At 34.6% G+C, this 17,608-nt stretch overlaps 2 protein-coding genes across 3 annotated transcripts in view; one reads left to right on the top strand and one right to left on the bottom strand.

Moving 5' to 3' along the window:
• Window positions 1–11,651, top strand: part of LOC125235879 (WD repeat domain phosphoinositide-interacting protein 4) — a 36,187-nt gene extending 24,536 nt beyond the window's left edge. For both annotated transcript variants that reach the window (XM_048142505.1, XM_048142504.1), the window contains 2 exons: window positions 9,129–9,214; window positions 9,612–11,651. In XM_048142505.1, coding sequence (XP_047998462.1) covers window positions 9,129–9,214; window positions 9,612–9,619 — 94 coding nt within the window. In that variant the 3' untranslated portion in view covers window positions 9,620–11,651. The remainder of the gene's footprint in view (window positions 1–9,128; window positions 9,215–9,611) is intronic.
• A 442-nt stretch (window positions 11,652–12,093) lies between these two features.
• LOC125235881 (small integral membrane protein 20) lies at window positions 12,094–13,023 on the bottom strand. The gene is made up of 3 exons (XM_048142507.1): window positions 12,815–13,023; window positions 12,554–12,610; window positions 12,094–12,222 (listed from the first exon to the last, which is right to left on the bottom strand). The coding sequence occupies exons 1-3, from the start codon at window positions 12,927–12,929 to the stop codon at window positions 12,170–12,172; spliced, it is 225 nt and encodes a 74-aa protein (XP_047998464.1). The 5' UTR covers window positions 12,930–13,023; the 3' UTR covers window positions 12,094–12,169.
• Window positions 13,024–17,608: the final 4,585 nt, after the last annotated feature.

Genomic DNA, 17,608 nt, shown 5'->3' with positions numbered 1-17,608 from the left:
TGTTTTATCATTCATGTAGTCTTGTGTTGTATAATAAGCTTTGGAAATGAGTACACGCTTTACATGATTCTTAAATTTATTAATTGACAAGTCAGTAATATGATTCGGAAGTTTATTATAAAATCGAACACAATTACCCATGAATGATTTTTTAATTTTACAGAGCCGTGTGAAGGGCACCGCGAGTTTATGTTTATTTCTAGTATTTATATTATGTACATCACAGTTTTTCTTAAAATTACAAATGTTTTTATGTACATACATAATATTCTCATAAATATATTGACAATGCACTGTCATTATATTAATGTCCTTAAATTTATCTCTAAGTGAGTCTCTATGGTTCATTTTATATATTGCTCGAATAGCCCTCTTCTGCAGAATAAATATGGTATTTATCTCTGAAGCACTGCCCCAAAGTAAAATACCATATGACATAATGCTGTGAAAGTAACTAAAATAAACTAATCGAGCTGTTTTCACGTCTGTTAACTGACGGATCTTGCTCACTGCAAAAGCTGCAGAACTAAGTCTATTCGAGAGGTTAACAATATGGGGACCCCACTGAAGTTTAGAATCTAAAGTTATACCAAGAAAAACTGTACTATCTACCAGTTCTAATTCCTCATCCTTCACAACGACACTTGTTTGCTCATTCCTTACGTTACTATTAGTGACAAACTTAATACATTTAGTCTTTTTTTCATTTAATAATAAATTATTAGCATTGAACCAGTTCACTACTTTAGAGATAGCATTGTTTACATCACTGTGAGCTTGTTGCTGTCGTTTGAGTTTGAAAATAAGTGAGGTGTCGTCTGCAAACAATACTATATCATGGTGGGTCTTTACAAGGAATGGCAAGTCATTTATGTAGATAAGGAACAGGAAAGGCCCCAATATTGATCCCTGTGGTACACCCATAGAGACCAATGACCCAGTTGATCTCTGTCCATTGACATCTACCCTTTGTATTCTACCATTTAAGTAGGACTTGAGTAAATCTAGTGCTGATCCTCTGACTCCATAATAATGTAGTTTCCTGATCAATGTTTCATGACAAACACAGTCGAAGGCCTTAGATAAATCACAAAAGATACCTAAAGCATCTTGTGACTCCTCCCAGGCATCGAAAATATGCTTAATTAGCTCAACACCAGCATCGGTTGTCGAGCGACCCCGTGTGAAGCCAAATTGCTTATTATGCATTAAATTATTAACGTTAAAATGTCGTACTAATTGAGAAAGAACTAATTTTTCAAATATTTTACTGAAAGTTGGCAGCACAGATATTGGTCTAAAGTTAGTGGGGTCAGAGTGGCTGCCGGATTTAAATAAAGGAGTTATTTTGCTATGTTTCATTAGATCAGGAAACTCGCCGCAGTCAACACTGTTGTTGAATATAACTGCTAAGTCAGGCGCTACAATCTCAACTAAGGATTTTACGGCATGGACGGAGACCCCCAGAGGTCACTAGTTTTTTTGACATTAATTGATTTAAATGCCTTTACTATATCTGAGGTACAAACATGTTCAAAATAAAGGTCTCTACAACACTCAGGAACGTTTTCCTCTAATAATGTGACGGCAGATAAGGGTGATGAATTTAAATCCTTAGTTGTGAATGCTGGTATCTCGGTGAAAAATTTTTCGAACTCTGTTGCTACTTCAAAATTGGAATCTATAATTTTGTTATCAATATTCAGTTTAATATCTTTTACTGCGTGTTTCGAGCGACCAGTTTCCACATTAATTACTTTCCACGTTGCTTTAATAATGTCAGAGCTATTTTTTATTTTATTACTAAGATAATTTCGCTTAGCGATATGACAATCTATCTTGAACTTCTTCGAATATTGCTTAACATGTTCTTTAAATTCATCACTCGTATTAAACCGCCGTTCTTCATACAAGGCATACAATGCACGTCTTCGTTGATGTAACTCTGCAGTAGCCCACTCACTAAAAACTGATGCACCACTAACTACGACCGATTTTGAAGTAAATATTGCATTATAATGTTGCAGAAAAGTGTGAAAGAATGAATTATACATACTATTAGGACTCATATCGGAAGACAGGGAGGGTAGCGCCTGAACCAAACTTTGCTTCATTCGTTCCACGCGGTCGGAGGTTACTGGTACAAAAGTTATTTGTTTTCTCAAAGTATTTTTCCTTAATGTCTCAAATACTATCAATTGGCCTAAATGGTCTGATTCTAAGTTGCTAATTACATCTTTAGTAGTAGGAAAAATATCAGTGAAAATATTATCTATACAGGTGGCACTAGTGGCAGTCACTCTAGTAGGCTCCATAAAAATATGATTGAGATTACATGATTTGAAAAGATTCAACAATCTGATACTTATTGTTGAATTTTCCAAGATATTTACATTAAAGTCGCCGCATATAAGTATTTTTTTACTAGAAGATGATATTTTAAGTAGCACAGATTCCATAATTTTTTCAAAAGTTTCAAAATTACTTAATGGCGGCCTATACACACAGACAACAATAAATTGCTCCAATTCTACAGCACTTAGTTCTATAGTCCGTTCAACAGACATGGAAACAATATCCTTACGTTCCTTAAATTTTAACTGGCTATTTATTATAATTAACGACCCACCATGTATGGAACTATGTCTGGTGAACGAACTTGCCACCTGGTGATTATTAAATTGAGGCATTAATTCATTGTTTTTTAACCAGTGTTCAGTAATACATAAAATGTCTACATAAAATTCGTTCATGAATAGTTCAATTTGTAAATCTTTTCCTCTAATACATTGAATATTTTGATGCACCAGGTGGATATACTTTCCTTGCTCACAGTATTGATTCTTATAGTTACTTAAAATTAAATTGCCAGAGACAGAATCTTTTGTCTTAGAAGCTAGTTTAAATCATTGGTTATGACTGGAACCAATTCCAAGTTCATACTTTGCTGCTCAATAGGAGCAGAGTTGTCTGCCAAATTCTTGGCAGAAATGTCAAATAAATAGGATAGCGATAAAGCTATTTGTCTTTTATAATAATTTGAAAGGTAACATTTACCTTTAGTCAAAAACACCATAGGCATATGGTATTTACTAACAAATTTGTTAGTGTCAATTATGCTAACCTTACTACTATATGTACAAAGATTATATAAAGCTACATTCAACTTATGTCTAGTGTTATTTTCTTTTTTTCTGCCTCTGACATCTGGTTACAATAGGGGAATGTAAAGAAAATAATTTCATGCACTGCCAATGAGTTTAATTGTTCATAATATTTTACTAAATTATTTTTGTTTACATTACCCCTATTCCCCATAAAGATAAGCAGTGTTGTCTTACTATTGATATTACTGTCGTTTAAAATTTGTTTAATGATATTTTCAAAGCTGCTATGAGGCAGACAGTTATTGATTGTACTAAGTCCCTTTAAGTAAAAATTTAAAAATGAGCTCATATTGCTCCCAATCTCATCACAGTACATAACAACATTAGGTTTAGGTGTGCTTTGTTGTGAAGTGTGGAAGGGGCCATTATCATTCATTTGCCCCTGCGGTAAACTGTCACACAGGCTTGGGTCAAGCGCACTGGTCGACAAATCTCCAGTCACTTGCTTACATGCACATGCCTGGGTATTTGTCAACGACTCAAACCGCTCTGAATTATGCTTAATCTGGGATATTAAATCATCCATGGCTAAAGAATATTCACTAATAACTTTTTTTGAACTTTCATTTATCACATCTAAAGATTTTATTGAATCCTCTAGGCTTTGAATTTTTAACTTTAATGCCTGTGTGTCAGTTTCATACTGTAATCTACTGTGTTCTAACTGAGCTGTATACAAATCTAACTTATCTACTAAACTTATATTAACTTTACAAAATCTCAATTTTTTAAAAAACAATTTATTAATTTTTGACATCTTTTGATTTTTTTTGATCAGTTTATTTAATTTTATATACTTCTTTAGTTTGTTTCCGCTGCAATTTACTAACCTTGGTGTAGTGGCATCATTGGTTAAGTCTGTAGTTACTGAAGGGTTTTCAATTGCTGCGGTAACCAACTGAGATGCAGGCCGGACCAGTTCCTCGAACAAGGTCTGAGTGTGTGCCGCAGCTGCTTGGTTTTGGGCCTCCCGTAGCTCGTAGATGTGTTCGTGGGCGTCGTGCAGTGCTCTCTCCAATGAGTCGATGTCTTTCAGGGCCTGTTCATATGCAGCATTACACTCCATAAACCTGTCAACCGTCTCCTGAAGCCGGGCCCGCTCCGAGTTTACATTATTAAAATCACTCTCTAGTGTACACAGTTCCTTTTTTAACTTATCGTTTTTATCAATTATCAATAATAGCTCCTTCTCACTGTCTTCTCTTTCACTGAGCAATTGAGCACTAAACTCCTTGGATTGTTTTAATTCCAGCAAGGTAAGTTGGAGCTTATCACACTTCTCAGGCTCCTGCTGGAGAGCCGCTGCTGCAGCGGCGGCAGCTGCTCTGCGTGTTTGCATTGTAAATGGGTTTTTAAAAGAATTAAAAACAAAACAAAGCAAGGAATAGCCTACTCAAGCTCAGCGGTTACTTACATGAAATAGTGACGTTTCACTATGCCTACACTTGTTCTAGCCTTGTACAATGATTAACACTGAAAAAGAAACACAATCGGTACTAACTAGTGGTAATAAGACTCAGAAAGTGTACAAAGGCGAACAGATATTTCAAATTTATAACCTATAACGGCTACAAACCTGAGACATCAAAGACACTTGTAAACGTCACTAAAGCACTTCACTACTTATATTTATACAAAACTTAATGTTAAATATACTAATTTCACGCTTTAAATACTAATTAATACTTAAAATATGCTTAAAAAATAATTATTTCAAAGGGACCTAGCAAAATCAGCTGCTTATCGTTTGACAGCCAGGGTTGCCATCCTTTCAGGGTTGCCATTCCTTCGCAGTGAAGTGGTTAAAATTATTAGAAGCTCCAATTAAGTTATTTACCTCAGATTATTGCACATCTTTTAAAAACTTAACTGATTGGCATGTTTCAAGCCCAATTCCAAATCAAACTGATTTGTTGTAACAGACAAGTATAGCATGTAGACCGTTAAAGTCCATCGGGTCTATAAATATCAAAATCTCTTACCATTAGCTATGACAAATTTTACCAGTGTCATAAATAGTTCAATAGATATCCAGTTTGGTGTTTCCAGCTTTTAGCAAGATTTAACCTCAGGAACTTCTGGAATCATGCCTTACCAATGCAAGTATTTTCAACTTATGGTCAATATTCACCAGGTTACCGGCAGGCAACTACTGTAATCAATAAATTAATCTGGAAAGGAATGTAATTAAGGAACAAATTATATCACTGATAATGCATTAAATGGACACTGGACTATGTCATGATAATAAATGTTCCAAATGTCTGTCTAGGTAATATATTTGTCTTTGGTTCAATTTAGAACATGATTACATTGATTACATTTCTTGTCAAAAATGTTTGCAATGCTAAACCAGCATTATTATAAACAAAACAGCATCAACAATACACTATACTTCAGTGCTATGCCCTTAATTTTAACACACATTATGGTTTTAACAAGATGCATAATTAACCTCATCAAAATATTATTATTATTTTATCAACATTTTTGATGAATTTGTGCCATGTAATATAGCAACATGTTTCCTCATTTAGAAAAATGCAAGATCATACAGAGTTTATATGCATAAGAATGTCACTAAGACAGATTTCAAAATACAGTCCCCGGAGAAGTGTTAGTGAACTTATAACAAAACACAACAAGACAAGACAGTTGTCAAAGTTTTCTTATGCTTATTTACTCATCCCTTTATACCAACCTGTAGTGAATTTAAAATGTATTTACTGTCAGTATACTTACATAAGCCAGATGCAATGGTACAATATTATTGAGTAGGATAAATACCTTATTCCATGTCATTCCGGACAAACTTATATTTAATATGACAAATAGGGCAAGATAATGATCATCTCTCTTTGTAGATCATAAAACTCATAAAGTCACCTGTTATAAGGAATCATTTAGGTGTAATTTAGATCTAAGTACTTGTATCTTATACTCTGTTTCACTGTGACACCGTGACAATTGTCAATATATCCCAAGTACAATATGTATTATGAATCTGAAACTCATCTGGAAGCACAAAAACACAACACACAAGTGAGCTAATGATTATTCATTACTGCGGCCCCTCTACACATATTATACTAATAATATTCTTTGCCCGGAGCATTTTTGTGAATGACAACTTGGATGTGGTTCATATCTCACAGTCCATGGGTTACTGTGATACTTATTGTGATACACTTTGGGAGCAAGTATTAGTACTTCTTCAACATGTACATAATTTGATCTGAAAGAAAGAAACAACACACTATTGGCTAATAGTGGATGTTGATCACTTCAGCCCCAGAACACTGTGTTTGGATCACTTTTACTTCCGATTTCACACTCATTATGATCAATTATTACTCCAAAGTGTGAATATCTCGTAAACTGCAATGAATAAGCTGAAAGAAAACACAAGACACGCCAGCACACTAGGCATGTTCTATCTCTTTGTTGGCACAATTACGGACAGGTATTTGATCAAAGCCTTTGCCTTAGACTTTTAACTGTAGTATATGGTGCTAGTGTCTTTACTCGTCGAATCAGATCGACTGGTGTTAATTAAATACTGTTGGATGACAATGAATGGTTACGAGCGCGGCGCGAGAATGATGACATTGTCAATTTCGGACAAATTTCATAGTACGGGCGTATATGGGTAACTTAATATCGCGCTTCTGAAACTGTTAGAGTAAAAACACCAGGATACCACTATTAATTATACAGTTTATTAAACGGAATCTCAAATACAAGTTCAATGACAAGCTATCTTCAAGTGACGCTCTGAGTCCGTCTGCCGCCATTTTTGACAGCGATGCTAGCGAAGGGGACGTTCGACTAGTGATGTCCTTATACTCATGAATCCCATTATTAGAACTCGAGCTTGACAAAATTACGTCTTGAAAACCCAACATGCTTAACAAACATAACGAAGGAAACAAATCAACGCGTCATGCGTCTTTAAAACTTTCTTTCTGATCATCATCAGCGATTCCACTTCATCAAATGCCATTCTTTTTAATGTTATTCCTTTTCTGATAAAGATACAAAAGTCACTATTGGTGTGCCGTTTAGATTTGAAGAGTTCCCTTGATTCTTCATGGAGCCCGCCACCAAAACACGAGCTTGACCTAGTGTTGTTATAAGACTAGTCTTGAAAACTTTTAAACCTTAAAGACTTGCAAACCCTAAAGGTTCACGCTTTAAAGACTCAAGCGTTAAAGGTTTTAGCTCAGAAACGGTTCAGAACCTTAACGACTCAAGCTTTTTAGTCTTTAAGACTCGGGCTTCATAGAGAGCTCAAGCCCCTAAACCTCGAAGGCCTGTGTCAAGCTTTAAGAGCTCAAACAACGAGCTTTATAGGCAGATAGTATTTATATTTAACCCTTAATTTGACGGTGTCGGTTTGGTAGACTATAGGGTTCCGTACACAATGGGTAAAAACGTAAGTCTATTACTAAGACTCAGATATCCGTCCGCCCGGTCACGTCACCACGCTGTACCTCATGTATCTCAGGATACTAAAAAGTACGGAGCTCTTAGTGGGCGAGTCCGACTCGCACTTGGCCTGTTTTTTTTACTTCTGTTGACCTTAGGATCTAGTTTATTAAAAGCTCTTAAGACTTAAATGCTACAAACCTTATAGACTTAAACCTTCAAAGCTTAGGAGTCTTTAAAGCTTGAGGACTAAAGACTCGAGGATTCTGTGCTCGTAAGCAGCAACGCAAATTTATAAGGTTGAAGCTTATATGGTCGAGTCTTTAAGGTTCGAGGCCTTAAGACTCAGAAGTCGCGACTCGAGTTTTTTAGTTTACGCCTCAAAGCTGAAATTCACAACACTAGCTTGACCAGAATGTGGCTTAAAACCCCAACGTTCTTAGCAAACGAAAATCAGGTAAACCTTTAAGATTTGAAGAGTTTCCTTGAATTCTCCAGGATCCCATCATCAGAACTGGACACCACTTGATAAAAATAGGACCAACCTATATATACATTCGATAAAAAAAAATCTGTTCAGAGTTGAGGGAGATATCAAATAACAAATATTTAAAAAAATACAGATGAACTGATTACCTCCTCCATTGATCTCTTAAAATCAGCTTTGGACACTTGGAGGCCTTGGTAATTTTTTTCTTTTTATAGTATATTTATTTCATTTTGCTCCTCCATTGATATTTGGAAATGGTTAAAAATGAAAGAACTCACCAGGACACAAAAGATGCCAAAACGATTACTTTCATCATTTCAAATATAGATGAGATTCGTTCTCAGAGAGTTGAAAATAGAGTCTTTTCATCCCATTTTACATCGCAATATCATGCGTCTAACATAAAGAAATATGTAACATCACTTACGTTACATTTTTAAATTGTTCATGTCGATTGAACTTCAGATATACTTTTCAAAGCAATAATCTTCACCAATTCCTAAGAAAAACTGGTCCCAGCAGTCAACAAATCGTCCTATGAGATTTTTATTTATATACTGTGTTTACAAAGTCCATAAAAACACAATATAAGCGAAAAATCGGTTTTATTTAACAATTTACCTGAAGGTAACAAAAACTCGGTTATGAACCGAAATTCGAATCGGTTTCGAGTTTCACCGAAAAAAAACCGATACTCGGTTTTCGGTTCTAGCTGCATTCCCTAATACACATACACTACATTATGAGTTTGTTGGTGTGCGAACGAAAGTTTAATGCATTGATAAAAAAAAACTATTCTCGTTTTTCTCGATAGTACATTAAGCGATTATGAAACGTGTGATTTTAAAGAAAATACTGTTTAAATAAACAGAAGGCTGTTTGTTTCTAAAATAAAGGAAAATACGAGTAAATAAATTCATTATCTTTTGACACAAAATTGGCACTTACAGTGAAATGCATCTCAGGTACGGAAGTATATCCGATAAACCACCGACGTAACAGGTTTGACCTAGTGACTAACCTAAGCCGATGGATTGTTGCAGTGATATGCGAGGACGGCACCTTCCACAAGTTCACGTTCTCGGCCGAGGGCAACTGCCACCGCAGCGAGTTCGAGTACTTCATGCAAGTGAGTACAATAGGTCACCTTCACCTCCCTTCTACTCAAATCAGCTTCGTTTTAAGACGCAACAGGAGGGGCCAATTCTCTCGAATATTTCCCCCCTGGTTTTTAAAGTAATGATTTTTTCAACATAGATTATTATTATTTTTATCTGTGTTGTGACATCTGAATGGCAGAATCATTGCTTTGAATTTAGATGAATTGAATTTTGGAATGTTTACAAAAAAATCTGGGGGTCTCTGCAGATTAACGTGAGACTCCAAAATAATGGAAGTTTTCCTGTTAATCAAATATTATTTTGGCTGTTTCACATTTTGTACGGGGTACATTTTTTTTACTATTTTCTAAGTAGGCTCATAATCAAAGTATGTTCTGTTTATTACACTTTCTTAATTTGTTTCAGGTGGGTGACGATGACGAGTTTCTGCAATGATACATCTTCTACAAACTCTTTGGACAAAAACTGTTTATTAAGTGAAACAAAGGACTAAATAAATCCGGAAGTGTCATAATTTAAGATAACCCGATAAGTGTGCAATTGCAGTTATATAAGCAAACGAATCGTGTCCATTTATTTACATTAATTTTATACGAATGTCAGTAACTAGTAGATTTTATTATATTTTATTCCATAATCTTTGTGTAAATATTTCTAGATTAAGTTACACGGTAATATAAAATTCTTGTAAATTATGAATGTGTCTACCAACTTTAAATATTATTATATAGTTCTTTAATAATTGTCAAAAATGTGTTCTATGTAAAACGACACACTAGGTTTTCATTTTTGATAGAGAAGAAAACCTGTTTAGATTAATATAAACATGTGATCTAGGGCTTTTTAAAGTTAGGTTTATGATAAAAGACAAGTTCTTTATTTCGCTATGGCAATAAAAATGAGTGAATGAATACTATTGAATGAATGGCTTCAAGGGAATGTAACTGAATGAATAAATGAGTCGCTTACGCGTATATGATAACATAATTCAGTTATTTACATTCCCATTTTACACTCTCTTTGACAACGATGCATGTCATGTTCAATGGATATTATTCTAATAATTGAGGGGTCAAAAAGTGTGACTCTTTAATTTTAAAGGTTTGCAATTAATTTAATTCATTGAATGAAACGTTTTCTACGTTCACATACGTTTAATTACTTATAATCAGACTTATTATTTTTATTTAGTTTGAACCAAAAATTGTGATATAGAATCAGTTTTTATTTTTAATTTTGTAACCTGTTTTCATGGTAATGAAAGTAATAAATGTTATAACTAAGTATATTTACTCGTCATAGCTCAAATGTATTTTTTCTATTGTACCTTCTTGCATTTGCTCATTTTAATGGTAAACGGAGAAATTCTAAACTATCACTATGGCCTTCAAATGATTTTTGCTGATCAGAAATATTTTTTTGATTTAGTGGCAATCACTCCTGATTCATTTGTAAACAGTTTTTACGGGTTACCTGTTTATATTTGTACACACACGTCGCGTTGTTTTCTAGGGACTCTTATATTAGTAATTGAATAATCGCCGAGCATAAGAAATTGTTGAACATTGACGGTCAAAGGATTATGAGGAAAGGGGACGTCTTCTGATGACCGTTTTTGCATAAAAACATAGATCACTTTATCACTTTTTCCCCTTGTGTTTATTATAAAACTACTAATTTTGTATGGCATGAGTAGCACAGTCATCTACTATCTCAGTTGGTCGAATATGTATACTATGAATATGTAAATATATGGTTGATTATTATTGTTTTTATACAATTGTGATGAGAAATTATAATCATTAATATGCTCTTAGCTTTGAGGCAAGTCCTATTATATAATCCATAGTAATTGTTAGTAAAAACTACGTGTAAAATAATTGTATAGATGTAAAAATAGTTCTGGCTGGGATTTACATACATTTGGAAAATTGAATTCTGTAACTATACCATTTTAAAATACAAACATTTTAGTCCATAAACATACAGGATACAGGTCATATTTTTTCAGTGGTAAAAAGTATTGCATAGGTACTTCTTGGTAGTCAATAATCTCACCACAAGAAAAATCTAGATATAATGAAATCTCGACTTAATTCTCCACAGTACAGTCACTGGCAATAACATCGTACAAAAAGGCTGCATAAATATCTGCCACACTCATATGGCTCTAGAAATAAAATTATGTCAGATGTTTTGAGGCCTTCTTTTTGTGCGATGTTATTGCCGGTGACTACTGGAGTGGTATATCCAAGTAAGAACTATTAACTGCACATTTTAAATGTAAATAAAATTTCACGGAGTTTCAGAGGACAGTTTATTTTTTTACAAAATTGCATGCGACAGGGGCTCCGCTGTTTTGTACAAAGTTTTAGGGCGCTCCGTGCGGGGTGTTCCCAAATAGGTTATTTTGGAAATTCTAAAATAAAAACTTCTTTATATTAATTTGTGGTTTTATTTTATGTAGGTACTTCTTTTTTCACACAGAGCGAGGCACGTCGCGGTACAAATTCCTCGAGTGACAAATGCGCCGTATAGACGCACCTCGCCTATACGCCGTATAGGAGGCAGCACGTGGGTTTTATTCGGCTGAGCAACCTGCCTCGCACATTGCTCCGCGACGTGCCTTGCTCTGTGTGGACTGGGCTATTGGCCTAAACTTAATGCCTAAGCACTTACAGAACTGACGTAAACAGAAGAAAATGAGAAACTGCAGATATGCTGAGTTATCTTGTTCCAACTCATGTGACAGTTGCTAGGAAAAGCAGGGTATGGTAAATAAGCTATTATTTGTATTCACAACCAGATTCAGAGCCTTTCTTCTCTACATTTGTGAAAATAATATCAGGTTATATAATAGATTGAATAAAACTAAAATAAACAAGAGTAATATTTAACGAAACTTTAATATAATAACATTAACATAATAACTATAATTACACTATTTACATTACATACAATCTTCACTCGCTCTGGGGTTTCTTACGGTCAAAGGGATCGCTCCACACTTTCATATCTACAAATAAAAAGAATAATGTAATCAATGTAATCTTCATATTCTACTAATTATTACACAATATATTATGTAGGTACCCAATACTGTTTTTTATAATCTCTTATATTTGGAATAAATATGGGAGTTTTACCATCTTCAGATCTGATAGTTATGTTTACTTGCATTAAGTTACTCTTCAAAAAATGTCCACTTTTGCAGCTATTCATTAATTTTTGCAGCTCATCTATTCAAATATATTCATTGAGTAAAATATAATTGCAGTTGACTGTAGAAGTGTACACTGACAGTCGGCTTTCATGAACAAATATTTATTGAATAATTGTATACTTACTACCAGGTTGAATGTCTTCAATTTTGATATTCTTTCTGGCCTCCTTCTGAATGTTTTCTGAAACAACGAAAGGAAATTTAACTTCATATTTACTAACATATTGCAGTAGCCTTTGAAATTAAGATTTTTAACTTGGAAGTTTTTGGAAGTTAGGTTATGTCTAATATGTTATGGTTTGTCAAAAATATTTAACTATAAACAGGAAATTATATTATATGTAAGCAAAGTTTGTAAATTAAACCTAGGGCCATTAAAACTTACTATATTGACTAGCATCCATCATAGGACTAAACGCAATCGGGTACAGAGTCAGTCCGATCATTCCTACGAAACCGCCGATGAAGGCAGCGTACCTCCAGCCTTTGAATAGTGCCATATTGTTTATTATCTATATTCTTACTACTTTATTTAATAAGTTTTAGGGAAATAACTTCGGAATTCACAAAAATCCTGTTGTAGCTTGTTTTACTCGTTATCCCTTCGGGTGGCAGCACGGATACGTCAAATAGCTGTCAGGTGGCGGCGCCATGTTGCGCGAAAATGCTCAAGTGCCAGAGGGTCTGAAGTTGGTCTGAACGGTGATCAGCGAGATATTGGCGGGAGATACAAATTTAATGATTGTTTCTTATTTTTGTATGAAAGTTGTATATAAAAAGTTTGACGCTATAATGTGTATAAAATAGGCTTTTTAATTACACTGACAAACATTTGCTGTCGATATGTAAGTAATTAGCAAATCCTCATTTTAACCTAAGCCAAGGAAAAATAATCCGGATTCTTGTATAAAACAGACTAAAAAATACAGAAAAAAGCACTACTCTTAAGAAAAACACTTTTTTTACAAACATATACATAGATATACATCAGAAAAGGTAATAAAATTACACTTTTGCATTAAGATTTTACATATTAAAAGCGTATTAAAATTGGGTATGAAATACGTCTCGTAAAAAAACTGAGGTAACTTTGAAATCTTGTTTTGTTATTATTTATCAATGATATGTTTGAAATTATATACTCGTTTTGTAGCGCGTCTTAAGATATATGTATTATCACAGGCTCAAGTAACAAAAGTTCTGATTTTCAAAAATAAATGAGTTGAAAAATAAGGCGTGCGAAAGCTAAAGTAGATAGATGACCTTCGTACATTCTTTCATAATACCAAGTTCTTAGTGGTTTCATTAAAATTTTGGGGGTTTCAAAGCTACATTAAATAACAATGTCTTAGTAGTGACATTTTTTAATAGAAAACGACATACAAATGGGACAAAATTCGTCTAAATTATTACGCACATTTTATCCACATCGAAAATTGAATAAAAAGGCCACGGTCGTGACCTTGAATATTGTGTCTCGGTGATGAAAAATTATCGAGTTTTCAGTATAAAGATTATAAACTTTGGTTATCAAATAGTTAACCTAACGATTAAAGTGTTTTTTTAGGTTATTAGTACTAGATATATCTAAATAAACGCCCAATTCCTCGGGCCAAACCTATTCATCACTCGATTATTTGAAATAAAATGCCAAATCAATAAGTGAAAACAATCAAATTTACGGTTAAACTATTGTAAACTGTTTAGTACTTACCCAGGCACATTATATTTAAATCCGTATACAATTTTGTATAGAAATACACACATAAAAACACAATTTGTTTAACATCAAATTTTTAGCAAAGGCCCTGTTGCCTGGCGCTTTTAAAATAAGGATTTTCTAATAATATTTATATTACAGGTAATTATTTTTGATGCGACAATTAATTATTGTGTTTTCCGCTATCTATTGTTAAAGTTTTTGTAGCTTAGGTGCGCGCGCAAACGTTTAATTTTCCCGCCAAATACGCAATGACCATTCGGTCGACTCCCGGCGCCATGGCACTTGCGGACATTTCAAATCGGCCGGGAGTCGACCGCTCAGCATTCGGGGACTTTTGAAATCGGCCGGGAGTCGACCGCTCAGCACTCCAGTGTTTATGTCACTGAAACGATATGTCAATCAAGTGTCAATGTCAAAGTATTGAAACTGTTCGAGTTGCAGTTTTAAAAGCTTTCCCTGGACTCTATTATAGTGAAATACGCCCTTCAAATTGACAGTTAAATAGAAATTGGCGCGAACATCAAAAACTTTACACTCCCTGAAGTCAAAAAATTTTTCACGGAAGCTCTTTTTATTTTATAATAAACTAGCTTTTGCCCGCGGCTTCGCTCGCGTTAGAAAGAGACAAAAAGTAGCCTATGTCACTCTTCATCCCTTCAACTATCTCCACTTGAAAAATCACGACCATTCGTCGCTCCGTTTTCCCGTGAAGAACGGACAAACAAACAGACACACACACTTTCCCATTTATAATATTAGTAGTATGGATAAATAATCTTTCTTGTGTTGCTGTTGGTGTCTTATTTTGCCAGAGCTCAACGAGATTGAGGTATGATGGGATCTATTAGTCACACCTCTGGAATTGCAGGCCTTCAAGACTACGAAGACTGCTTACTGTCAGGCGGGCTGTGTGCAAATTTGTGCTTTTACATTAAGTATTATACATACATAAATACAATCACGCCTGTATCCCATGAAGAGGTAGGTAGAGCACATGAAACTACTTAAGTTTCAGTGCCACTCTTGGCAAATAAGGGGTTGAAAGAAAACGAAATTGTGATTGTAACATTGCAGTGACAGGTTGCCAGCCTTTCGCCTACGCCACAATTTAACCCATATCCCACAGTCGCCTTCTACGACACCCACGGGAAGAAAGGGGTGGTGAAATTCTTAACCCGTCACCACACGGGCAAGTATAAGTACTTAAGTACCTTAGAGTTTGCCAATAGTACATTACGCTACAAGTGCGGAAAAGAGTGTCGCACGTGTATCGTATGAAGACTACGAAGTTTTACAATAGGTACAAAATAATAATATGGCTATCCCAATTTTTGACTTTGTGCGTAATGAGATCATTATCTAACTAGTGCGGTAATATAGCGCCATATATATGTAATAACTGTAAAAACGTTACACGTTTATCTAATTTCCACATCTACACCTATGATTGCCGCGAGAGTATATCGCCGCGACATACTCGTACATCACATCACACGTCTTCTTCTAATGTATTAATGACAAAAGGTCGGGTAGTCTATCTCGGGGCAATCATGTGCTAAGCTGCTAACCCTGCTAAATCGGTACGCTAAAATCGGGTAAAATTTGGATTTTTTAAATTTGCTATTATTTTTTTTTCTTATAACAAGACATGGGCTTAATAAGGCACATAATAAGGTACACATTTTGTCCTAGAAACTCGACGTAAAGCATATGGTTTAGACAGTATTGACTTAATCCTCCCGAGTACCAATTACGATTCCGGACAAATGCTACTAGAAAATTCACAAAGTGCGTAAAAGACGATACGATTGTGAAAAAAAATTGTACGGTGCGAACCTCAACGACACATGATCCACAAAGCAGAATATCTGGACATAGTCTAGCCACTGTTATTTTAAAAATATAAAGTTCAGGATCTGTGTATGGCGGTCATTTAGAGAATGTGGCATGGTGCTTACTCTAACTCCGACTTTGATGTCGAATTTGACTATCATACACTGTTTATATCGATCTGGTTTAGGCACTGTTCAAACACCACGAATATCAATTAGACTTTGGCCTATGGCTAATTTTTTTATCTGTTTCTCTTATCCTGCTCTCATCAAAAATTTACGGCAATCCGGAACGTTGCTCAAAAATGCGTTTTTTTTAATTATATAAATTCACCGCATTCATTCTGCGAGTACCCAATTGAAAAACCACGAAGAGGACTCTTAAAGAATATATTTTAGCAGCATATTAACCTTTGTTTGTTGAAATCGTACAAAGAGTCATTGAAATATTCTCAAATTAAGCCAGACAGGGGTTGTCCGAAATTTATTTGCTAGACCTTAATGAAAGTACCATAATGTCCCTAAAATAAAAAAAATATCAGACCTTCTTATATTAAATAGTGCTTACCAATACCTTCAGATCATACTCTCGGAACATAATAATACAAAATTATGCACATGTCAACATTTAGACGAGGTTTGTTTTGTCCTTATAAGCCATAATTGGAGAAAAAACACCTATTTTTGATTTGTTAACTATGAAGAAACCAATGGGAGTATCCATACTGCAATACGCTTGAAATGTAAAAGAAGGATTGGACATTCAAGATTTAACACGCTTAGCGGGAGAATTTTTTCATTTATGAGTGAAATATCAAAAAGTGGCGAAAATTTTTCTTAAACTGTCCATGATTGGGTCCGTTACCTTACTTAACGATACAGTCCTTATTGTAATGCTTGTACACCGTGTGCAAACGATAATTATGTTTGAGGTTTTGCGTTTATAATATAAAACAGTACACACTATAATATATAAAACGGTTACAATTATAATAGAAACAAATTCTTAGTAGGTATTCTTAAATTACAATGACCTCATCAAAACATTCCTGCTTTATCCCGACGTAGGTATATCTTCATGATAAGCAGTATCAGTATCCGTTGTACTGTGACTCAGTGAACATATGATATGAATGTAAGTATTTTGTTAAAGTTGAACCAAAGACATAACTCCGTATAGACAGATAAAGTCAAAGAAAAAAACGTGTCCAGAAACCATCAATAAATAAGTATGGTCGTTTATTCGTCCAGGCAGGCAAGCATGTTCGCGCAGTAAATGATAAATCAGACCGTCCCTATCGCACTATTTGTAAGTGCGATAGGGACGGCCCGATGTTTTATCGTTTATCGCGCGACCATGTTATCGATACTGATGTCGCTACACCTTTGGTTGATTTTCGGTTAATTAGGTGCGCTAATATTAATATTTGACAATTTAAACACATATCAAGTTAAGAATAGATATGTGCCAAATAGTTGAAACTAAGGTTCAAAAGTTTTATACCTGTGTTGACAGATGCTATCTTTGTACTGTGACTACACATTTTATAAGTACTTTGACAATAATTCTCTATATAGTCGACCATCTTTGGTTGAAGTAAATACCAGTCATCAGAATAAGCAT

This window comes from Leguminivora glycinivorella, chromosome 18 (genome assembly GCF_023078275.1).
Source record: "Leguminivora glycinivorella isolate SPB_JAAS2020 chromosome 18, LegGlyc_1.1, whole genome shotgun sequence".
In the NCBI taxonomy this organism is placed as follows: Eukaryota; Metazoa; Arthropoda; class Insecta; order Lepidoptera; family Tortricidae; genus Leguminivora; species Leguminivora glycinivorella.
This window is presented reverse-complemented; position numbering and strand designations above follow the sequence as displayed.

Coding starts and splice junctions, on each gene's coding strand:
- LOC125235881 (XM_048142507.1), bottom strand. CDS start 12,929: ATGGCACTATTCAAAGGCTGGAGGTACGCTGCCTTCATCGGCGGTTTC. Junction 12,611..12,814: donor GATGGATGCTAGTCAATATA/GTAAGTTTTAAT, acceptor TCGTTGTTTCAG/AAAACATTCAGAAGGAGGCC. Junction 12,223..12,553: donor TGAAGACATTCAACCTGGTA/GTAAGTATACAA, acceptor TTTTATTTGTAG/ATATGAAAGTGTGGAGCGAT.